This window comes from Halichoerus grypus, chromosome 3 (genome assembly GCF_964656455.1).
Source record: "Halichoerus grypus chromosome 3, mHalGry1.hap1.1, whole genome shotgun sequence".
NCBI classification, from domain to species: domain Eukaryota; kingdom Metazoa; phylum Chordata; class Mammalia; order Carnivora; family Phocidae; genus Halichoerus; species Halichoerus grypus.
In genome coordinates this window covers 169,839,923-169,864,806 of record NC_135714.1, presented here as the reverse complement: position 1 = coordinate 169,864,806, position 24,884 = coordinate 169,839,923, and the positions used below count along the sequence as shown (strand labels likewise).

Here is a 24,884-nt window from a genome sequence, read left to right as displayed (position 1 = left end):
CGAAGGCAGACGCTTAACAACTGAGCCACCCAGGCGCCCCATGAGCTCCCTAATTTCTAATGCTTGTGTAGTATTCCATTGTATGAATGTTAGATGGACATATTAATGCATTCCCGCATTACTAACACACACACACACACACACACACACACTTAGAATAGATCAAGAGTCCAAAGTCTTCGTTCCAGACTTACTGCTTGTTTAAACATATTCTAATACTACTGGTTGAAGCTGAATTTTTGGAAAAGTTCACATGACTTTAAATGTTATAAACATAAAGGTTTCTATTGAAAGCATGTGAGCCTGTATTCATGTGATTGTCTGTACATGGTTCACAGACTGTTTCTTCAAATCGATAGGTATTTATTGACTGGTACATGCTTGTGCTGTTAATGGAGTGCAAAAACAAATGTATGTGACAGTAACCAGGCTTATCACCCAAATAACTTATGTAATAGCATAGTAGTTCTTTTTTTTTTTTTTTTTTAAGATTTTATTTATTTATTTGAGAAAGAGAGCACAGAGGGAGAATGAGAGGGAGAAGCAGGCTCCCCACTGAGCAGGGAGCCCATTGCAGGGCTTGATCCCAGGACCCTGTTATCATGACCTGAGCTGAAGGCAGACGCTTCACTGAGTACCAGTTCTGTAACTAAAAAATGTGAGAGTACACATTAACCAAGGTAGGACATGGTTAATGTGAGGGCAGTTATTTTCTGACGGTGGCATATGTCTCTGTTCCAGTTCAAGAGCCCAAGAGGAACCTGTCTTTCTTCCAGCTGAGGAAGGTGTGGGGCCAGGTCTGGCACAGCATCCAAACCCTGAGGGAGGACTGTAACCGGCTGCAGCAGGGACAGCGAGCTGCCATGTACTGTACCAGGCGGTCTGGGACTTCACTTATTTTAAATTGCTTAGTGGCTTTTGCCACAGGGAGGGGCCCAGAAAGCCACTGGTAGGAGAGACAAGAGGGAGACACTGGTTTGGACGGGCAGGAAGTGGTTGGGCAGGATTGACTTTATGAGGTGAGTGAGGTCAGCACATGGAGCAGGAGTATAAACTGAGGGCCGGGCTGGCTGAACTAGGGGCAGAATTTGGACTGTGGAAAAGCTTATGGCAATTTGGGTCAGCAAAACTCCCCTGACTGTCATGCCGGGGACTGCCTGACTCCCTCTCCGGGTTATTGGCCCTTGGTGTGGTTCTGTGCCTAATTCCAGTTTTGGTGCAGAACCTCATGCTCGCTGAGGGCTAGGAAATTGTCTTTATGATTAGAGGTGGCTGCTTTTGTTACAACAATAATAATTATAATAGGGACCTGCCTTGGCCTTTGAGGTGGTTTTGGTATTATATAGGAAATGGTATTTGGATCCCAAGGATGCCCGAAGGTTCTGTTTCTTGTGGTCCCTGCAGGATGAATCTGCTTCGGAATAATAGCTGCCTCTCCAAGATGAAGAATTCTATGGCTTCCATGTCTCAGCAGCTCAAAGCCAAATTGGACTTCTTTAAAACCAGCATCCAGATTGACCTGGAGAAGTACAGTGAGCAAACTGAGTTTGGGATCAGTGAGTGTACTCTCTGCAGTCCGTTTGGAGAGACCATTCTTGTCTTTTTTTTTTTTTTTTCCCCCTCTTCCTGAGGTTTCTTTTGCCTCTTATAATTGAGTTGTTTGTTTCTATTTTGGTTTTGTGGTGTTTTCATTTTGTTTTTCTTTTTTTCCCCTACATTTTTTTTTTCCAGCATCAGATAAGCTGCTGCTGGCCTGGAGGGAAATGGAACAGGCTGTGGAGCTCTGTGGGCGGGTAGGAGACTCATTTTATTTTATTTTTTTAAAGATTTTATTTATTTGTCTGAGAGAGAGAGAGAGCACAAGCAGGGGGAGAAGCAGGCTCCCTGCTGAGCAGGAAGCCTGATGTGGGACTCGATCCCAGGGCCCTGGGATCATGACCTGAGCTGAAGGCAGACACTTAACCAACTGAGCCACCCAGGTGTCCCAGGAGACTCATTTTAGATCCCTGTTCTTACCGGGGGGGGGGGGGGGGGGGAAGGGGGGTGAGGCTTCTTACTACCGTTTCTCACTCTCCTCAAACACTGGATCGATTTGTATGTCCAGAATCAGGTTGTCCTTGTCATGCTGTCTGACCTTAACTAGGCCTTGCTAGGAAGAGGCCAGGGTGGTAGCCAGTAAAGGGGGCCTCACAATGGCAGATGGAGGAGCCCCCCCAGACCTGGTGCAGACTTGAGTAAGGAGCAAAATGTGAAGCATCCTTGCAGGCAGCCCAGACCTCTTCCTCTTAGAAAGGGCCTCGGATGAATGATCGACACTCCATCCTGCCAGGGGTTTTGCCTGGTTTTGCTGAGACACTAAATCCACAGGAAAGAAAAAGTCTGAGCATAAAGTAGTAGGATAGCATAAGTCAAATACCACTGAAAAGCGTGAATTGTGAGGTAAGGGAAGTATGGCTTTAGTAAACCCCACACAAATTGAAGACTGAAGGCTCCAAGGCCTTTTCTGGACTTTTCGCCATTTTCTGCTGTGCACTTGGGTAGGGACCTTCACCTCTGTGTCTTAACATCAGTTTCTATGAATCAATACTGACTTAAAGGTGGGTATTACGTAGATAATGCCTCCCCTAGCCACAGAGACAGTCCCACTTTGCCCTCACACACAAAAGCTGTGAAACAGAGGAGCCTGGGCCTCCCACGTGGGATGGACAAAGTAAGGGAAGAGAAAGGGATGCATGTTGGGCATCTTCTCTATGCCAGGCACCCTGCCGGGTACTTTACATGCTGTATCTTATCTAACCCCTAAAGTGGCCCCTTTAGAAGCCTGTTTCATGGTTTCATGAAACATTCCCCAATCAAGACAATGCCAGTCTTGCTTCTAAAAGTCAAGAAACTACAGCTCAGGGGTTAGGTGATTTGCCCATGGGTCACACAGCTAGAAAGTGATAGACCTGGGCTCCAGACCCAGGCCATCTGACTCCAAAGTCTGTATCCCTTCTAGCCAATCTTTTGAGAGTCTTCAGTGCATTTGGAGGGTGTTCCCCCCCAAATCTCGCGCCTCAGAAGGCTCTTGTTACGTCAGTTGACATTAGCACAGCTTTTTCCTTAGGAGAACGAAGTGAAGCACCTGGTGGAGCGGATGATGGCGCTGCAGACTGACATAGTGGACCTGCAGAGGAGCCCGATGGGGCGGAAGCAGGGGGGCACGCTGGACGACCTGTGAGTAGCAGCCGGGCAGCAGGCAACCTGCACACGCGTCAGACAAGCTTCTGCACAGGGGTTGCGATCATCCAAGGGTTCGAGTGTGTTTATGGCAGCTCCGTGAGACCATTCTGTAGAGCATGACCCCCTGGTGAAGCATCTTGGCATGTTCCAGGGGAGTTCCAGAGATGAGCAAGGGACGATCAGCGGCGAGCAGAACTGTCTGACCTCACAGAGTTGTGAAGGTCAATTCAGATGATTCAGATAGAGCATGAGTTCATAAACTTACAGGCTGTGATGGAAGCAGCCTTCGCCACAGTATCAGACGTCACTGTTCGTGCAGCCCGGCCTGATCCAGGCGTGGTTCGAAGAGCAGAAAGTACAACAGAGAAGGAGCCTGCCAGGTCTTGAGAGTTTGAACCCAGAAACTGTTCATTTGAGTCTTTATCAGGAATTTGGCCTCGGCTCTAGGAGGTGATAAGGTGTCCCGGCAACACCGTCCTACCTGAAGGGAATCACGTGGAGCTCCCAGGGGGCAGGTGGGAGGGAAGCAGGCGAGCTGCATTAGACTCACAGGAGCTCTGGCTTGGGCTCAGCTGGGTCCTCTAATGCCTTTACTAGGGTTCTCAGGACCAGCAGCTCAAATACCAGAAATCTGATGATCCGGATTCTATATTTTCTTAAATTATTTAACCCTTTATTCTCTTTCATTTTCAAATGAAAGTCACCTCTGAAAATGTCAGCCAATTTCACTGTGTGGAGGCCAGAAAGGGATAGGAGATTGCATTGCCCCTGGGCTTGAGTTTTCAAGGGCTTAGGCCCAGTGATGGTACTGGGGTCGTTATTACAGAAGCTGCGTGGAGAGGAAATTCTGAGAGACAGAGGAGAAACGCGCTTCCTTGAGACTTTCATTAAACCTTAGAGATGGTTCAGGTTTGATGACGAGGGCCATCATTTCCTTGTTGTAGGCATCACCTATGATGTCTCCAGGGGTAATACTTTTCCCCAATCAAGACAATGCCAGTCTTGCTTCTAAAAGTCAGTAATTGTACTGGCAGAAATTAACTAACCAGTGTTTCACATGTGCTTATTTGACCTCACATCTTGACAGAGCTTCTCCTTCGTATGTTTCAGAGAAGAGCAGGCGAGGGAGCTTTACAGGAGACTTCGGGAAAAACCCAGAGGTATGTCGGGCTTTCTGTGTGTGGCGGGGGCCTTGTTTTGTCAGTGTGCGGTGTAGGCGCTCTCTGTCAGCTGCCTTGAGGAACTGTGCGGCTCCGTCCCTCTCTCCAGACCAGCGAACGGATGGCGACAGTCAGGAGATGGTCCGGCTGCTCCTCCAGGCCATCCAAGGCTTTGAGAAGAAAGTGCGAGTGATTTACACGCAGCTCAGGTATACGCCCTGACTTCCCTTCCCGAGGGTGGAGTTCAGAGAAGCAGCGAGGCCACACGTGAGGTCATTTTCTCAGTCCCCTCTGACTTGCTTAGCCTGGAGAAAATTTATCTGCAGCTGCTGTTGGATTCATAATTCCCAGGGATTATGTTCTCCTGCTTTTTCTAACCCCAATGCCACTGGAGCTTGTCACGTTTACTCTTTACAGTAAAACTGTGGTTTGCAAGCAGAAGGCCCTGGAATTGTTGCCCAAAGTGGAAGAGGTGGTGAGTTTAATGAACGAAGATGAGAAGACCGTTGTCCGGCTTCAGGAGAAGCGGCAGAAGGAGCTCTGGAATCTCCTGAAGATTGCTTGTGTGAGTGAGCCCCACGGCCAGGCCCTCATCCCTCAGCTCGCCAGCTTCTCGGGGCCTTTCCACCTCTGTGCTGCTGTCACTACCCTCCAAGGGAGACCACAGAGCCACGGACCGAGCACTCAGCTGCTGCCGCTGCGTTCCCATTGCCCTCCTCCGGGACCGGGCATGGGCGGGAGGGGCGGAGTCAGGCCTGCGCCAGGTGTTCTTACTTCTGCCTGCATGCGTTTCCTGTGGCTACTGTAGTGAGGTACCACCACAGAGTTACTCTGTCACGGTTCTGGAGGCCGGACGTCTGAAACCAAGGTGTTGGCGGGGCTGGGCTCCCTCTGCAAGCTCTAGGGGAGAATCCCTCCTTGCTTCTTCCACCTTCTGGTGGCCCCAGGCATTCCTTGGCTTGTGGCCGCATCACTCCAGTGTCTGCCTGTGTCTTCACAAGGCCTTCTTCTCTGTGTCTGTCTCCTCGGTGTCTCGTATAAGTACCCTTGCCATTGGATTTGGGTCCCCTCTCGGGGAGATCCTGATCTCCTCTCAGGATCCTTAACTGCATCTGTGAAGACCCTTTTTCCACTAAGGTCACATTCCCAGTTTCCTGGAGTTAGGACATGGTGGATCTTTTGGGGGGACCTTCATGCAGTCCACTACAGGGCATGTCTGCATGACCTGGTTGATCCTCATCCGGGTCTGCACTGCTTAGTATTGTCACCCGCACTTTCTTGCCCACTGTCTTACTGTAGATTTTGTTTATTCACTTGAGAGGGAGAGAGACAGAGTGTGCACAAGCTGGGGGGCGGGGGGCGGCAGGCAGAGGGAGAAGCAGACGCCCCGCTGAGCTGGGAGCCCGACACAGGACTCAATCCCAGGACCTGGAGATCATGACCTGAGCCGAAGGCAGATGCTTAACCATCTGAGCCACACAGGTGCCCCCCCCCACTGTCTTACTGTAGCTGAGATTTTGCTGCATGTTGCTCAGAGAGAAAACAGGACACAAAAAAGAGCCTAAGACAGAGAGGGAGAAGAGCCAGGTAAAGGCCATGGAAGCCAGAGCTGAAGGGAAAGAGACCACACTGTGCAGGCTGCAGAGAGCTTGCCTGGGATGAAGAGCGATTGAGTTACTGATAGTGTTAAAGAGCAAAGAGGAGAATGGGAAGATAGTTGCCTAAGGTGGAAGCAGGATGCAAGGGTGTTGTTTTTAAGATCATGGACTGGAGCAGATTTGTAGGCCAAGCAGAAGGAGACAGTGTACTGGGAGATTCACAGAATCAGAGAGGCAAGAGACAGTTGAGTCTCTAAGTCCTGAGAACAATGGGGTATCAGCATGATGAGCATGCATGGAAGGATCGGCCTTGGGAAGGGGTGGGTGACATTTCCTCCTGTAAGAAAGGAAGAAAAGAAAAAAGGAGAGATGACAAGGAGAGAAGATTGAGGAAGGAGAGGGAAGTTGAGGTATTCCCAGGGATGGCCTGATCCACCATCTGCATTCATGTGACATTTATTGAGCACTGACCATGTGCCCAGGAGCCTAGGAATGTGATGAAAACTGGAGGTAAAGGAGGAAAGAAGCATGGTGCCCAACCCAGGAGCTCATAATCTGGTGAGGGGCAGGGAAGTGAATTTGGGGGCAGGAAGTGTTAATCAGCAGCTTTAGTGCTAGAAGCTGAGCTGTAGCATGAATGCAAAGAGCTACGCCCGCTTCAGTCTTGGAGGGGAGGGAAGCACAGGGAACGTTCACAAGGAGGTGTTGCTTCAGCTGAAGAATGAGTAGGAGTTAGGTGGATAGGTGGAGATGACCTTCAGGAGCGAAGACTTTGCTCTGTCAGAGGCACAGGACTTTGGCCGGAAAGAGTGGGTGCGTTCTGGGTGCTACACGCAGAGTGTTGTGGTGTGGGGGAAAGGGTGTCCTGTGGGATGAACTGGGGAGGCAGGCGAGGGCCATGCTTACACAGGCCACACTTTGTTTTGAAGGCACAGAAAACACCACAGAATTTGTTTTTATCTTCCATGTTGCAGGAAGTTAAGCATGGGAATGGTTTGATCACATCTGGGTTTTGGAGAAATCCCTCATGGCAGCTGGAGAAGGGATTTGAGGCTTGGACAGACCTTGCCCCCGAGAGGTGCTGGAGTCGCGGAGCCCTGGCTGCACAGGACAGGACAGTGGGAGGACTGCCCTCCTGCCACACTCGCAGGCCCAGGCAGAGGGGAGGAGGAGGATGGCTGGGTCTCTCCATGGGTGACGAGCAGCAGGGCAAAAGTGGGGGGGGGGGGCTGACTGGTTAAAGCTGGACCTTGATGTTCAGCTGGAAGGAGGGATGTGGAACCAGGGTGGGTCCCCCAGCTTGCGAGGCTGAGTGGGATTGAAGTCACATGGGCTGCGGCAAGCGCAGGAGCCGGGTCCATGAGAAGATGGCGAGGCCAACAGAAGAGCCCTTGGCTGGGGCCGTGGAAAGGGGAGGGGCATGAGGTGCCGAGAAGGTTGACAGTGGGTCATGTCCGCGGGCGGCAGGCACCTGGAGCCCGAGCCACTGGTTTAACCTCTTGACTGAGCTGGAGTGGCTGCGGCAGCCAGCGGGCCGCTGGGGGCGGTCAGAACATCTTGGTTTTCTTCCCGGCCATCCCACAGATGATGCGGTTCACAGAAGGCCACTTACAAGCTTTTTGTGTGTCTCAAGTCTTCTGCTTGGAAAAGCGAAACCATCTCTGTCTTAATTTCCTTGTTAGAGTTTGTTAAGCAAACTAGTGAATAAAGCCTATGAATACAGGTACTCAAATCTCCCTAATTTAGAATCTTTTATCAAAAAGTACACCTATAGCATCTGCCTTCGGCTCAGGGTCCTGGGATCGAGCCCCACTTCTGGCTCCCTGCTCAGCGGGGAGCCTGCTTCTCCCTCTCCCTCTGCCTGCTGCTCTCCCCCTGCTTGTGCTGTGTCTCTCTCTCTCTCTCTCTGTCAAATAAATAAAATCTTAAAAAAAAAAAAGTACACCTATAGACACAGAAAGATTTTCCAAGCCAAAATGCAAACTGTGGTCATGAGTAGGGATGTTGACTAAAAATTTGTAGGAATAGCCAATGTCCTGGTCTTGTGACCAGTTGTTTCATGAGAAAATACCATGGTGTGAATACAAAATTGGGATTGTCCCTTTCTCCCAAATTCTATTGACTTTCTTTTGGTTTTGTCCTTTAGAGCAAAGTCCGTGGTCCTGTCAGCGGAAGCCCAGACAGCATGAATGCTTCTCGCCTCAGTCACTCGGGTCAGCTGTTGTCTCAGCCTTCTGCTGCCCCCAACAGCTTACCCGAAGCTGTCAAGAAAAGGTGGGTCACTGTTCAGTGCCAGGCGTGACAGCCATGGGCGCATCGGGAGGTCATGGGAATGGAAATGCATGTTTATCATTGAGAGATCATTTCATCTGTCTAGTGATTTCGTGCATGTTTTTCTTTGTGTTGGTTCATATGCTCTGCAGATGTGGTATTTTACTCCAAGTCCCTTGTAACTTGCTAGCTAAGTACTTTTTTGGTCTGAGGGTTGGATTACGAATTGCTTGATGAGGACATCGAAAGTGCTAGTCCCGTCAGCCATCACCTGTTGTTGAAAACCAGATTCCCCACAGGGAATGCCCTGTTGGCCACACCTCGGTCATCTTGCCTCGTCCCTCTCACCCCCCACCACTCTGAGTTACCAAGCTGCGGTTTTCCTCCTCCTGCCTGTCCTCACCCCCCACTCCTCCCTAGCTTTCCCCTCCTGTCGCCTGGGCCACTGCCACCGAGGTGGGGAGCAGAGCGTCTCCGCCTTTTCTGTAAGGCGTTTCACCTCCCTGTTTCCTGTCTAGTACCGCCTCCAAGCCCTTTCTGGTCAAATGAGTCTTCACAGAATACGAGTGGATCAAGTTATTTTCTTGGCCAGTAACTAGTAGTGGCTTCCCACTCCCCTAGAGGATCCACGCTGAGCCTTTTCAGACATTTGAGGCCACCTCGGAGCCACTCTCCAGGCTGATCCCCTATTCCCGTACAAACTCCTGGCCTCGCCCAGTGGTTCGGAAAGTCTGATCCAGACCAGCAACAACAGCAGCATCTGGGCACTTGTTAGAGATGCAGATGCTGAATCAGCTGCTCAGGGGTGGGCCCAGCAGGTAGCTTTTCAGAAGCCTGGGCTGGTTGCTGATGCACACTGAAGTTCCAGAACCTCTGGCCAGTGTCCTGCCCTGGGTGGTCCTCCCACCTGCAGGACACATCTGTTTCCCCCTCCTCCAGTGCCCTGACCACTCACACACACAGAGCTCTCTCTTCTTAGACCACCGGGGGCGGGGCGGGGGGGTTGTTTCTAGTTCAGCCCCACGAAGTTTCTTCAGCACCTTCTGTGTGTTGGGCCTTAGGCACTGGCGATGGTTAAAATCATTCCCGTGACCCAGTCTTCAGACATAGAAAATAGATTAATGAGGGGCGCCTGGGTGGCTCAGTCATTAAGCGTCTGCCTTCGGCTCAGGTCATGATCCCAGGGTCCTGGGATCGGGCTCCCTGCTTAGCAGGAAGCCTGCTTCTCCCTCTCCCACTCCCCCTGCTTATGTTCCCCCTCTCACTGTCTCTCTCTCTCTCTGTCAAACAAATAAAATCTTTTAAAAAAAAAATAGATTGATTGCCTAGGGCAGGTGGAGGGGGGATGGGAAAGGGCTAATAATGGGTACAAACAAGGTTTCTTTTTAGATGATGAAAATGTTTTAAAACTAGACTGTAAAAATTGTGTAATTCTGTAAGTATACTAAAACTATCAAATTATACAGTTTAAATGGGTGAACTTTAGGGTCTGTAAATTATATCTCAGTAAAGCTGTTTTAAAAATCCTGTTCCTGTGCTTGGGGAGTTCATAGCCTCTGCTGTTGTGGAACTTAATCATACGTGGCCTTAGATTCTTAACTCTGCCCAACCTGCGGTGAGCTTGAGGACGGTAACCGGGTCCTGTGCCTCTTCCATTGCCCTCTGGAGCTGGCACTGAGCCTTCACACTAGTTAGTAGCCACGCGGAAGGGGCTGAGCAAACATGTGGTCTGTGTTCCTTCCATCAGAGCGTCATGCTTTGCAAGGTGAGCAGAGTTCCAGGGCACTGTCTTCTTGGATTGGGCATAGTCCCTCCAGTGATATCCTGGAAGCTCTAGAAAAGTCGTCCCGGGAGAGGTTGTCTGTCCATGTCATGAGGCTGAGGTTGGACTAGGACAGCGGCTTGTTGTACTCTCCCCTCTCTCCCCACAGCGGTTCTTGAAAGGACATGTGCATTTCTTATCCTAGAAAAGAGAGAGTGGATTAAATCAAACCAGCTCCTAGAATTTGCTTTTTCACAGATCTCAAGGAACTGTGGACATGGTGAAATTACTTGGTCTATATAATTTTTTTTTTCTATTTCAAAAATTGGAAAACAGGTGATTTGTGAGATATCTTTGGATTTTGGCAGTTTGGAGAGAATTAAATTCAACTATCTAGTTAAGTCAGAAAGCGCTCATTTACTTCTAACTTTTCTATTAAAAAGAGAGGTCGGAGGGGGGAGACGAACCATGAGAGACTATGGACTCTGAGAAACAAACTGAGGGTTCTAGAGGGGAGGGGGGTGGGAGGATGGGTTAGCCTGGTGATGGGTATTAAGGAGGGCACATACTGCATGGAGCACTGGGTGTTATACGCAAACAATGAATCATGGAACACTACATCAAAAACTAATGATGTAATGTATGGTGATTAACATAACATAAAAAAAAGGCATTAGGTAAAAACTAATGAGATCTGAATAAAGTAAGAACTTAAGTGAAAAAAAAAGAAAAAGAGATCTTTTTCACAGTGTGAAATGGTAATGCTTATTTATGGCTGGGTATGGGCTTCTGAAAAGTGCTTAACGAGATGAATGAGATTACTAGTCAGGACATGGTGCTTTAAGACACTCAGCATCAAAGTAATTGTAATTTAATTTTTAAAATCTTGTCAAAGGCTCTGTAGCATATTTTCTAAACAGTAGTATTATCTCTGAAAAATCATGCGGAGCATTTTCTAACACTGTGATCCTTTCCTTTAGTGAAGAACTGGTGGCTGAAGCACATACTCTCTGCACCCAGCTAGAAAATGCAATGCAAGACACCATCAGAGGACAGGACCAGAGTTTGAGGGTAATGGGCTGTGTGAATCCCAGCTATACCATGTCCGTCCTTTCCATGGCAAACCAGAAAAAGAAAACGGAAAGGCAATCCAGCATGTCCTCCGGCTCAGTATATGCTTATGCTTTTCTAGTACATATTATTATTATTCATAGCAGTAGGTAGTACTCGTTGAAGGGAAGCTAAGCTGACGAAAAGTGAGTCAAGACACAGGTACATTTTAAGGCAAAGCTTACCTTGCTGAGAGGACCCTAAGTCATTCCTCAGATTTTAAAAGGCCCTTTCCTGCCAAGACAGTGACCTGCCAATCTCCCCCTAACTTCTCAGTTGTCAGAGGAATCAGACGGGATACCACTACTAATTGTAATCACTTCTTATTTATTCGAGTGTCCGTCTCTGGTTTGGGGCTTTCTCTGTTCTTCATCACTGTTCGTCCTCCTCCTGACAAGGGTGTATGTGGAGCATTTCACTGCTGAGTTGCACTTGCCAGAGGAAAACGAAGTCTTATCAGGCCATTTCGTCTGGTAGGGTTGGAAATGGGTAGCTGAGGTTAGCTCTTGGTACCACCTACCCTCAGCGAGCATGAACAAGTGCTGTGAGCCACAGGTCATACTAAAACTTCCCGTCTAGTTTCCATAGTCACAGCATCTGAGGGACTTCATGCTAGGCCAAAGGAAAGTTCGTGTACGGTTTTGAAAATGTAGCTTTAGCCCAAGAGTGGCCTAAAATAACAAAACTGCTGTGAATGAGAGGATTTAAATTTCCTTCTGAACTGTACTGGTCGCCTCCTGAGGAAGACAAACAACCTGAGGTGTATTGGTGGCCGCTGTATTTTTAACGTGCCTGTTGACTTTCAGTCTCTAGACTGGAGCTGGTTACAGACGGAAGAAGAGGAGCAGAATAGCCTGGAACAGGCCTCTTGACTGTGTGGGTGGCCTTGACCTGAGGGGGCTGCCTGGCCTGAGGTCCTCCCACGGTGGCCCCTGCTCTAATGACGTCCCAGAAGTCTTCGGCACCCAAAGATCTTGTCACTTCCCCATGAGTTGAGACATTGGCCACGTGCCAGGGGTGTGGCCCTCCGTGGGCACTACCAGCAACTTGTCTGCACACTGGAAGTCCTCCATCACAGAGGCTCAGCAAACACTGATGCCAGGCACGAGCTGCTTCCTCTGCTCTGAAAAAGTGCTCAAGGTACTTGCCCCACAGACCACTGGACAAATGTCTAACGGGACTCTTTCAGGACAAAGTGTGAAGGACACTCGATGTCAGCCTGTCCTCTCCCGACCTTCCTGATCTCCAGAGGCCCTGATCCACCTGTCCTCACAGCTAGTGTTTCATCTGGATTCGGAACCAAACAGACTTTTAAATCATAGACTTGCCTGGCCCCATCCTTTCTCTTCCTCTTTTCATTTCACTGCTGCTAAAATTTCCCTTTTACCGACGACTTTGGTGGTTGTGCCCCCTCGGCAAGGTTGTAGGTGAACACTAGCTCTCCCCGCCACAGCCCTTTCAGCCACAGAGTGACTCGTGAGAGCTAGTGCAGACGAGCCGCTTCCTTCCTTCGGGTCCCAGAGACCACCTGGGAGTGAGTCATCGTGGGGAAGAAGGAAAGAAGAAAAGCGTACCTGTCAGCCCCACATCTGCCAGCCGCCGTGCCCACACCTGAACTTGCTCAGACACAGCTGTGTGGGGCCGGTGACGGGACGGGGGGGGCCCCTGCTTCTCATATCATCTAGCAGTATTATTAAATTGATTTATTTAAAAAATAGTTTCTATATTTTGTAACGTAACTCAAACATTTGTACTGGGTTCCACAATCTATTTTTACAATATTTATGGTTAGGACTTAGGAACTCGAAAACCAACTTAATGGAAGATGTCATGAAATTGAATAGCACATGGATCAAATGGTGCCGTGTAGCCCTAGCACTGCTTCTTTGACATTTCACCAAACTTCTGTATATTAAAGCAGGAAAGTAAGACGAGTTCAGATGAGCACAAATAGGCGAGTTTGGTCAGAGAAGGAAGTTGGAATAGAAGAGTTTCACAAACTGGCTTCCATGGAAATAGTACAACGGGTTTCATGGTCAAGTAAGTTTAGGAAATGCTTCATGCTTTAATTGTCTCTTGGAGATTCACATTGTACACTGGCATATTAAAGTTTCTGAGAGTCCTGTGATAATAAACTGCCTTAACTGTGTAAATCTGTTTACCGAACACGGACAATAGAGCCTTTCCCCCCACCATGTGAGTGTAACATTTATTAACATCCCAAAGAGCTGGAGTTGGATACAGCATGATTTTGGAAACACTGGTGAGGAGCATAGTGGGAAATCATACCACAAAGACAGGCTGGGATGGGGCCAGATTGGGGAGGGAATAAATGTTGGGCTAATTAGGGTTATGGGCTTATTTTATAGGCACTCGGGAGTCACTGAAGAATTTTGAACAAGAAAATGACATCACGAAAGCAATGGTTTAAAAAGACTAATGTAACTGGGATATGCTAATTGATTTTTTAAAAAGTGAAAACTCGAGGTAGGACTTCTGCTTCCAAGAACAGAAGCAGATGTACTTTCCCCAGTCCTCCCTTTAAGTATAACTAAAATCCTTCAGCATTTTTTATAAACAAATATAAGAAGTTGCTGAAAGGTAGAAGGCCAAAGAGCAGCTGGAGACCTTGGACCTGAGCAGTGACGTGGTGGTGAGTTCCTTGGGTTTTCCTTTTGCTTCATCTGTCCCCAGCTGGGCCCGGGAGAAGCCAACAGGCACAACTAAAGATCCTGCTCCCTCTAGTGGTATTAGACTCCCAGGGCTGCTGTAACAAATCACCACCCACTGCATGGCCTAACACAGCAGAAATCTGGTCTCACAGTTCTGGAGGCCAGAAGTCTGGAATCGGGGTGCTGACAGGACAGTGCTGTCTCCGAAGACTGTAGGGGAGATTCTTTTCCTTGCTCCTTCTAGCTTCTGGGGAGTCCAGGTGATCCCTTGTGGCTGCATCTCTGCTTCCATGGTCATATTGCCATTTCGTCTTCTGCCTGTCAAATCTCCCCTGTGTGCCTATTATTAGAACCGTTGTGACTGAATTTAGGGCTGATCTGGATAATCCAGGATAAGCTCCTTGTCTCAGGACCCTTCATTTAATCACGTTTTGCCACGTAAGGCAATATTCACAGATTCTGCAGTTTAAGATGTGGACATTTCTTCCAGCGGGGGCCACCATTTAACCCACTCCAGTCTACTATCTAGCCCCTCAGAATTCATGCTCATCCCACACGTAAAATACATTCACCCCATCCCAACATCCCCAGAAGTCTCAACCCATTACAGAACCAGCTCCACGACCAAAGTCTAAATGTCATCAGCTCAGAAGTCCTGAATTTCATCATCCTCATCACATTCGGGGAGACTTGGCATGAACCACCTGGGTCGAAAGTCTTCCATCTGTAGACCTGTGAAACTAGAAAACAAGTTACCTGCTTCCAAGATACAATGGTGAGATATGCATATAATAGATATTCCTGTTCCAAAAGGAAGAGATTGAAAGGAATAAAGGAGTCACCAGTCCTAAGCAAGCTTGAAATCCAGCTAGGCAAATTCCATTAGGTTTCAAGTCTTGAGAATCATTCTCTGTCACTTGAGGCTCTGCCCGCTGGGCCCACGCCAGCTCCATAGGCCTCGAGTTTGCGCCCACAGTGACTCATCGGCCTCTGTTTCTGTGCGTCCTCCTCCAGCCTCTGTCATTGTATCCAAATGTATGCCCTCAGAATCATTCCACTTTCCCTTGAAGGCGCGCATATGTTTACAGCTGAGTGACTCTTACCAACCATTCTCAGCCTGAAGAGTTGGAAGTCCAACAGACATCTCTTTTCATCCTCTCTCTGCCCCTTTCAGTCCAAGCTGATTTTTGTGATATTCTCAAAAATGTTGCAGGACTCCTGTGTATGTTCTGAGAGTCCACATACCATTAGACAAAAAGCCCAGATCTTTCTTAGGCAACCCCATCTCAATTCCTGGCTTCTGCTGAGATGCTTGAGTGAGTCTATGAGTCACACACATAGTCCAGCTGCACCGTTGTCCTACTCTGCAGAGGATGCCTTTCCAACAGTGAATTTCTTAATTTTAGCATCTTTTGCAATCTGGATGGGCTGAAAACCTTGAAAATCATCAAGTGCTGGTTTTTTGTTTTTGTTTTTGTTTTACAGTCCTTCATGTCCTTCCTTTTGCATTTTACTGTGAGCAGCAAGGAGAAATCAGGCTGCACCTTCAACACGTTGCTTGGAAATCTGAGCAGCTAAACATCCAGGTTCATTGCCTACAAGTTTTGCTTTCCACATAATGGCAGAACACAGCTCAGCCAAGTAACGTTCATATTTCTACCAGCATTCTGTCGATGATGATATATGTATTCTCTGAGATGATAGAAGCTTTATCTACCATGCTCCTCACTTTCTGAGCCCTCATCAACGTCTTTAATGTCCTTTTTTTTTTTTTTTTTTTTAAGAGAGCACATGCACATGAGCAGGGGTTGGGGGGAGAGGGAGAGAACCTTAAGCAGACTCTGTGCTGAGCATGGAGCCCAACACGGGGCTCGATCTCATGACCCTGAGATCATGACCTGAGCCGAAATCAAGAGTTGGACACTTAACTGACTGAGCCACCCAGGCTCCCCTAATGTCCATTTTTATACCAGTAGTCTGCTTAAGGCAACCTAGGCTGTTTCTATCACACTCTCAGAACTCCTCTAGCCTCTATCCATTATCTAATTCCAAAGCCACTTCCACATTTTTAGGGATTCTTTATAGCAGCATTTCACTTCTCAGTGCCAAACTGGAACAAATTACCACAAACCAGGTGGCTTAAAACAACACAAACATATTCTCTCATAGTTCTAGAGGCCAGAAATCAGAAATCAAGATGCTGGCATGATTGCATTTCCTCCAGAGTTCCTGGGGGAGATATGTTCCTTTCCTCTTCCAGCTTCTGGGGGCTCCAGGTGATCCTTGGCTTATGGCTACATCTGTCCAGTTTCTGTATATGTGGTCATATTGCCTCCTCTCCTATTTGTCAGATCTCTCCTGTCTCTGTAAGGACACTTATTGTTGGATTTAGGGCCAATCCTTATACTTTAGGATAACTCCTCAAAATCTTTAATCACATATTTTGCCATATAAGATAATACAGGTTCTGGGAATTAGGACATGAACATACCTCTTGGAGGGCCACTGTTCAACCCATTACACTAGTCAAAGAGCCAGGACGGGGGCAGCTTAGCAACACAGAAAAATTTTAAACAATAACCACTCTATTCCAGAAACACCACAGAAAAAAAGTGTCTCACCCCTGCTAGGAAAACCAGGTAGGAAGCTTAAACATCTAGGCACATCAGGCTATAATGAAGTGCCCCACTGGAGTGATGTCAGACAAGAACAGGTGAGGAACCGGGACTTGCAGTGATGCTAAGCAGTAACAAGGTCTCTCCCACATGGGTTAAGTGGAGACCACATGGGGAACAGTAAGTCGATATTGGTGGAGACACAGGTGAGAGCTTCCAGGCCCACCTCTGCCCAAGAGTAACAAGGAGCTCCTGCCCTCAGGTGTTAGTGGAGGCCTACTGGGGAGCCTGAACCCATACTGCCACCCAACAGTAATGAAGAGCCCTTCCCACTCAGGTGTCAGCAGAAGCCAAGTAGAAAGCCTGGGCTTCCACTTGCCCTTGGTAGTAATGAAACAGCATTCTGCTTCCCCCCACCAGAATGATGTCAGAGGAGACCTGCTAAGACAGAAGAATTAAATAAAAGCCAGAGTCTCATGACCTAACACTCAGATGTCCAGGTTTCAGTCTAAAATCATACCAAGAATTAGGAAACCTCAATGGAGGAAAAGATAAGACACTGAAGTGGCAAAAATTTAAAATTATCTAAGAGGATTTTTAAAGCAACCACCACTAAAAAATGCTTCGAACTTGCTTGAAACAAATGAAAAAAATAGAAAGTCTCAGCAAAGAAACAGAAAATCTGATGAAGAACGTGAAAATTTTAGGACTGAAAAATACAATAACTGAAGTAAAATTGTCAATGGATAAGGTCAACAGCAGAATGCAGAGAAATAAATCAGTGAGCTTGAAGATACAATAGAAATTTCCCAATCAGGGGTGCCTGGGTGGCTCAGTTGTTAAGTGTCTGCTTTTGGCTCAGGTCATGACCCCAGGGTCCTGGGATTGAGCCGCGTGTCGGGCTCCCTGCTCAGCAGGAAGCCTGCTTCTCCCTCTCCCACTCCCCCTGCTCATGTTCCCTCCCTCGCTGTGTCTCTCTCTGTCAAATAAATAAATAAAATCTTTAAAAAAGAAAAAAAAAATCCCAATCAAAACAACCGAGAGAAAACAGACTGGAGACCACAACAGAACCTCAAAGGCCTGTGGGACTATAACAAAAGAGCTAATATTCATGTCATCCAAATCCCACAAAGAGAGAAAGAGGGTGTGGTTGAAAAGTACTCAAACAGGTAATAGCTGTAAATTCCACAAATTTGGCAAAAACAAACTGTATATTCACTAAGCTGAGCAAATCCCAAGCAAGATGAACCCACACAAGAAAGTCCACACAAACACATATAGTCAAGCCTTTTAAAACTAAAGACAAAGGAAAAAATGTGTAAAGCTCCAAGACATATTTTACTTTTGGGGGAGTAAGGTGGCAGGAATGATTTGAATGACAGCATATTTCTTATCAGAAACCATGGAAGCCAGAAGAAATGGCACAACATTTTTCAAGTGCTGGAAAAAAAAACAACAAAAAAACAAAAAACTGTCAACCCCAAATCCTATTTCAATCTAAAATATACCAGAGGCACATTCAAAAAGTGTCTTCTGAATGAAGGGCAAAATCAGAAAATTCTCAAAGAAAACTAAGAGAATTTGTAGCCGGTAGACATACGCTAAAAGACTGGCTAAATATAGTTCTTTAAATAGGAAGAAAGTGATAAAAGAAGGATTCTTGGAACTTCAAAAAAGAAGGAAGAATAAAATAAAGAGTAAAAGTATGGATAAATACAATAGACTTGACTTTTTTGGAGTTTTCTAAATTATGTTTGATGGTTGAAGCAAAAATTATAACATGGTTTGATATGATACCTGATGCATGTAGAGGAAATATTCAAGACAAATTTTTTATAAATAGGAGAGGGTAAAGGATATAAAGAGAGGCAAGGTTTCTATACTTAAAGTGAATTCATAAAATAACACTTTAAACTCAAGTATCTAGTTAACTGAGGGGGAGGAGCAAGATGGCAGAGGAGTGGGAGACCTAAATTTCATCTGGTCTCAGGAATTCAGCTAGATAGGGATCAAACTATTCCAAACACCTACAAACTCAACAGGAGATCAAAGAAAAGAATAGCAACAACTCTCTGAACAGAAAAGCGACCACTTTCTGGAAGGTAGGACGTGCGGAGAAGTGAATCCGAGGCGATATTCGGGAGGATAGACAGTGGGGAAGGGGGCCTCTGTCGGCCACTACCGGCAAGTAATAGAGCAGTGGAGCACAAAATCGGAACTTCTAGAAGTTGGCTCCGCTGAGGGACGTCGCTCCAGTGGCTAAGCGGGGGGTGGAACCTTTGTGGGACAGTGTGGTCTCAGGACCCTCGGGGTCACAGAAAGACCGGGGGTGCCTGAGTGTGGCAGAGATCCCAGGTATCGGAGCAGGGAAGCCAGCTGCAGAGACGGAGCCGAGGCGCGGGCTTTCAGCTCGGGGTTGCCATAAACCGTGATCCGCAACACAGCCGGGCCACTGCTCCTCCAGCAGGGACCCAACAAGCAGCAGATCCGGGGAGACTCCCCTTCCTCCCCCCGGGAGGAGTGGCGCGGGAGCGCACCGCAGGGATCTGCTGGGTTTGGAGACTCCACACCGAGTCGGGTCCTAGAGATAGAAACGCTCGGTCACAGGCCGGGTGAGCATGGAGTGCGGCCGGAGACCCGGGAGACGGGAGTGACTGACGGCTTTTCTCTGGGGGCTCACTGAGAAGCGGGGCCCCGAGTTCTCGGCTCCTCCGGGGCGGAGATTGGGAGGCCGCCATTTTCACTCTCCGCCTCCAAAGCTGTACGGAAAGCTTGCAGGGAACAAAAGCTCCCGAGAGCAAACCCGAGCAGATTACTTAGCCCGGACCGGCAAGGGCGGGGCAATTCTGCCTCCAGCAAAGACATTTGGGAACCACGGCAACAGGCCCCTCCCCCAGAAGATCAGCGAGAACAGCCAGCCAAGACCAAGTTTACCGATCAATGAGAATGGCAGAACTCCAGCGCTAGGGGAATAGTGCATGTAGAATTCATGGCTTTTTCCCATGATTCTTTAGTGTTTCAAAGTTAATTTTTTTTTTAACTGTCTTTTTTTTTTTAATTTTTCTTTTTCCCTTTTTCAACCAATATCTTATCAGTCCCTTTTTAAAAAAATCTTTTTTATTTTTCATTTTTAGAGTCATATTCTATCCCTTCATAGTAGTTAACCTTATTTTTGGTATATATATATAAGTTGTTCTCTCTTTAAAATTTTGGGATACAGTTTCTTCTAACAGATCAAAATATACCCTAAATCTCTAGTGTATGGCTTTGTTCTAGTCCCCTGCCTGATCACATTCTCTCCCTCTTTTTTTAATCCTCTTCTTTCTTTTTTCAACCAACTTCTTATCAATTCCTTTTATAAAATCTTTTATAATTTTCATCTTTACAGTCATATTCCACCCCTTCATTGTATTTACCCTTATTTTTGTTCATATATAAGTTTTTCTTTCTTTAAAATTTTAGGAGGCACTTTCTTCTAACAGACCAAAATACGCCCAAAATCTAGTGTGTGGCACTGATTTATGCACCAGTCTGATCATATTTGATGATATTCTTTTTTTTTTTTTTATCTTTTTCTTTTTTCTTTCTTTCCCTTTCTTTCCCACCGGTTTCAGATCTCTTCTGATTTGTTTAGTGTATGTTTTTCTGGGGTCGTTGTTACCCTGTTAGCATTTTGTTCTCTCAGTCATCTAGTCTTCTCTGGATAAAATGACAAGATGGAAAAAATCACCTCAAAAAAAAAAGAGGCAGTACTGACTGCCAGGGACCTAATCAATAGGGACATTAGTAAGATGTCAGAACTAGAGTTCAGAATGACGATTATAAAGATACTAGCTGGGCTTGAAAAAACCATGGAAGATATTAGAGAAACCCTTTCTGGAGAAATAAAAGAACTAAAATCTAACCAAGTTGAAATCAAAAAGGCTATTAATGAGGTGCAATCAAAAATGGAGGCTCTAACTGCTAGGATAAATGAGGCAGAAGAGAGAATCAGTGATATAGAAGACCAAATGATGGAAAATAAAGAAGCTGAGAAAAAGAGAGAGAAACAAGTACTGGATCGTGAGGGCAGAATTTGGGAGATAAGTGATACCATAAGACACAACAATATTAGAATAATTGGGATACCAGAAGAGGAAGAAAGAGAGAGAGGGGCAGAAGGTATATTGGAGCAAATTATAGCAGAGAACTTCCCTAATTTGGGGAAGGAAACAGGCATCAAAATCCAGGAGGCACAGAGAACCCCCTCAAAATCAATAAAAATACATCAACACCCCGACATCTAACACTAAAACTTATGAGTCTCAGAGACAAAGAGAAAATCCTGAAAGCAGCTTGGGACAAGAGATCTGTAACCTACAATGGTAGAAACATTAGATTGGCAACAGACCTATACACAGAGACCTGGCAGGCCAGGAAGGACTGGCATGATATATTCAGAGCACTAAATGAGAAAAATATGCAGCCAAGAATACTATATCCAGCTAGGCTGTCATTGAAAATAGAAGGAGAGATAAAAAGCTTCCAGGACAAACAAAAACTAAAGGAATTTGCAAACACGAAACCAGCCCTACAAGAAATATTGAAAGGGGTCCTCTAAGCAAAGAGAGAGCCTAGAAGCAACATAGACCAGAAAGGAACACAGACAATATACAGTAACAGTCACCTTACAGGCAATACAATGGCACTAAATTCATATCTTTCAATAGTTACCCTGAATCTAAATGGGCTAAATGCCCCAATCAAAAGACACAGAGTATCAGATTGGATAAAAAAACAAGACCCATCGATACGCTGTCTGCAAGAGACTCATTTTAAACCCAAAGACACCTCCAGATTGAAAGTGAGGGGGTGGAAAACCATTTACCATGCTAATGGACACCAAAAGAAAGCTGGGGTGGCAATCCTTATATCAGACAAATTAGATTTTAAACCAAAGACTGTAATAAGAGATGAGGAAGGACACTATATCCTACTTAAAGGGTCTATCCAACAAGAAGATCTAACAATTGTAAATATCTATGCCCCTAACATGGGAGCAGCCAATTACATAAGGCAATTAATAACAAAAGCAAAGAAACACATTGAAAACAATACAATAATAGTGGGGGGCTTTAACACGTCCCTCACTGAAATGGACAGATCATCTAAGCAAAAGATCAACAAGGAAATAAAGACTTTAAATGACACACTGGACCAAATGGACTTCACAGATATATTCAGAACATTCCATCCCAAAGCAACGGAATACACATTCTTCTCTAGTGCCCATGGAACATTCTCCACAATAGATCACATCCTAGGTCACAAATCAGGTCTCAACCGGTACCAAAAGATTGGGATCATTCTCTGCATATTTTCAGACCACAGTGCTTTGAAACTAGAACTCAGTCACAAGAGGAAAGTCGGAAAGAACTCAAATACCTGGAGGCTAAAGAGCATCCTACTAAAGAATGAATGAGTCAACCAGGAAATTAAAGAAGAATTAAAAAAATTCGTGGAAACAAATGAAAATGAAAACACAACTGTTCAAAATCTTTGGGATGCAGCAAAGGCAGTCCTAAGAGGAAAGTATATCACAACACAAGCCTTTCTCAAGAAACAAGAAAGGTCTCAAATACACAACCTAACCCTACACCTAAAGGAGCTGGAGAAAGAACAGCAAATAAAGCCTAAACCCAGCAGGAGAAGAGAAATAATAAAGATCAGAGCAGAAATCAATGAAATAGAAACCAAAAGAACAGTAGAACAGAGCGACGAAACTAGGAGCTGGTTCTTTGAAAGAATTAATAAGATTGATAAACCCCTGGCCAGAGTTATCAAAAAGAAAAGAGAAATGACCCAAATTAATAAAATCATAAATGAAGGAGGAGAGATCACAACCAACACCAAAGAAATACAAACAATTATAAGAACATATTACTATGCCAGCAAATTAGATAATCTGGAAGAAATGGATGCATTCCTAGGATGTATAAATTACCAAAACTGTACCAGGAAGAAATAGAAAACCCGAACAGACCTATAACCACTAAGGAAATTGAAGCAGTAATCAAAAATCTCCCAACAAACAAGAGCCCAGGGCCGGATGGCTTCCCAGGGGAATTCTACCAAACATTTAAAGAAGAATTAATACCTATTCTTCTGAAACTGTTCCATAAAGTAGAAATGGAAGGAAAACTTCCAAACTTGTTTTATGAGGCCACCATTACCTTCATCCCAAAACCAGACAAAGACCCCATCAAAAAGAATTACAGACCAATATCCCTGATGAACATGGATGCAAAAATTCTCACCAAAATACTAGCCAATAGGATCCAACAGTACATTAAAAGGATTATTCACCACGACCAAGTGGGATTTATTCCTGGGCTGCAAGTTTGGTTCAACATCCACAAATCAATCAATGTGATACAACACATTAATAAAAGAAAGAACAAGAACCATAAGATCCTCTCAATAGATGCAGAAAAGGCATTTGACAAAGTACAGCATCCTTTCTTGATCAAAACTCTTCAGAGTATAGGGATAGAGGGTACATACCTCAATATCATAAAAGCCATCTATGAAAAACCTACAGCGAATATCATTCTCAATGGGGAAAAACTGAGAGCTTTCCCCCTAAGGTCGGGAACACTGCAGGGATGTCCATTATCACCACTGCTATTCAACATAGTACTAGAAGTCCTAGCCACAGCAATCAGACAACAAAAAGAAATAAAAGGCATCCGAATCAGCAAAGAAGAAGTCAAACTCTCACTCTTTGCAGATGTTATAATACTTTATGTGGAAAACCCAGAAGACTCCACCCCAAAACTGCTAGAATTCATACAGGAATTCAGTAAAGTGGCAGGATATAAAATCAATGCACAGAAATCAGTGGCATTCCTATACACCAACAACAAGACAGAAGAAAGAGAATTTAAGGAGTTGATCCCATTTACAATTGCACCCAAAACCATAAGATACCTAGGAATAAATCTAACCAAAGAGGCAAAGAATCTGTACTCAGAAAACTATAAAATACTCATGAAAGAAATTGAGGAAGACACAAAGAAATGGAAAAACGTTCCATGCTCATGGACTGGAAGAACAAATATTGTGAAGATGTCTATGCTACCTAGAGCAATCTACACACTTAATGCAATCCCTATCAAAATACCATCCACTTTTTTCAAAGAAATGGAGCAAATAATCCTAAAATTTGTATGGAACCAGAAAAGACCCCGAATAGCCAGAGGAATGTTGAAAAAGAAAAGCAAAGCTGACGGCATCACAATTCCGGACTTCCAGCTCTATTACAAAGCTGTCATCATCAAGACAGTATGGTACCGGCACAAAAAGAGACACATAGATCAATGGAACAGAATAGAGAGCCCAGAAATGGACCCTCAACTCTATGGTCAGCTCATCTTCAACAAAGCAGGACAGAATGTCCAATGGAAAAAAGACAGTCTCTTCAACAAATGGTGTTGGGAAAATTGGACAGCCACCTGCAGAAGAATGAAACTGGACCATTTCCTTACACCACACACAAAACTAGACTCAAAATGGTTGAAAGACTCAATGTGAGACAGGAGTCCATCAAAATCCTAAAGGAGAACACAGGCAGCAACCTCTTCGACCTCAGCCGCAGCAACTTCTTCCTAGAAACATCGCCAAAGGCAAGGGAAGCAAGGGCAAAAATGAACTATTGGGACTTCATCAAGATAAAACACTTTTGCACAGCAAAAGAAACAGTCAACAAGACCAGAAGACAACCGACAGAGTGGGAGAAGACATTTGCAAATGACATATCAGATAAAGGGCTAGTGTCCAAAATCTATAAAGAACTTATCAAACTCAACACCCAAAGAACAAATGATCCAATCAAGAAATGGGCAGAAGACATGAACAGACATTTTTCCAAATAAGACATCCAAATGGCCAACAGACACATGAAAAAGTGCTCAACATCGCTCAGCATCAGGGAAATCCAAATCAAAACCTCAATGAGATACCACCTCACGCCAGTCAGAATGGCTAAAATTAACAAGTCAGTAAACGACAGATGTTGGCCAGAATGCAGAGAAAGGGGAACCCTTCTACACTGTTGGTGGGAATGCAAGCTGGTGCACTCACTCTGGAAAACAGTATGGAGGTTCCTCAGAAAGTTGAAAATAGAGCTACCCTATGACCCAGCAATTGCACTACTGGGTATTTACTCCAAAGATACAAATGTAGTGATCTGAAGGGGTATGTGCAGCCCGATGTTTATAGCAGCAATGTCCACAATAGCCAAACTGTGGAAAGAGCCAAGATGTCCATTGACAGATGAATGGATAAAGAAGAAGTGGTATATATATACAATGGAATATTATGCAGCCATAAAAAGGAATGAAATCTTGCAATTTGCAATGACCTGGATGGAACTGCAGGGTATTATGCTGAGCAAAATAAGTCAATCAGAGAAAGACATGTATCATAGGATCTCA

General features: G+C 45.6%; 1 protein-coding gene across 5 annotated transcripts in view; it reads left to right on the top strand.

The window, feature by feature from the left end:
- IKBKB (inhibitor of nuclear factor kappa B kinase subunit beta) overlaps nt 1–13,258 on the top strand; it is a 59,260-nt gene extending 46,002 nt beyond the window's left edge. For 4 of the 5 annotated variants that reach the window (XM_078069573.1, XM_078069572.1, XM_036102301.2 and 1 more), the window contains 10 exons: nt 742–865; nt 1,405–1,556; nt 1,732–1,793; nt 3,107–3,216; nt 4,333–4,382; nt 4,492–4,591; nt 4,800–4,947; nt 8,127–8,254; nt 10,994–11,084; nt 11,930–13,258. In XM_078069573.1, the coding sequence (XP_077925699.1) occupies nt 742–865; nt 1,405–1,556; nt 1,732–1,793; nt 3,107–3,216; nt 4,333–4,382; nt 4,492–4,591; nt 4,800–4,947; nt 8,127–8,254; nt 10,994–11,084; nt 11,930–11,995 (1,031 nt within the window). In that variant the 3' untranslated portion in view covers nt 11,996–13,258. The remainder of the gene's footprint in view (nt 1–741; nt 866–1,404; nt 1,557–1,731; nt 1,794–3,106; nt 3,217–4,332; nt 4,383–4,491; nt 4,592–4,799; nt 4,948–8,126; nt 8,255–10,993; nt 11,085–11,929) is intronic. The other variant, XM_036102303.2, reaches the window with a different exon arrangement.
- The last annotated feature ends 11,626 nt before the right edge of the window (nt 13,259–24,884 follow it).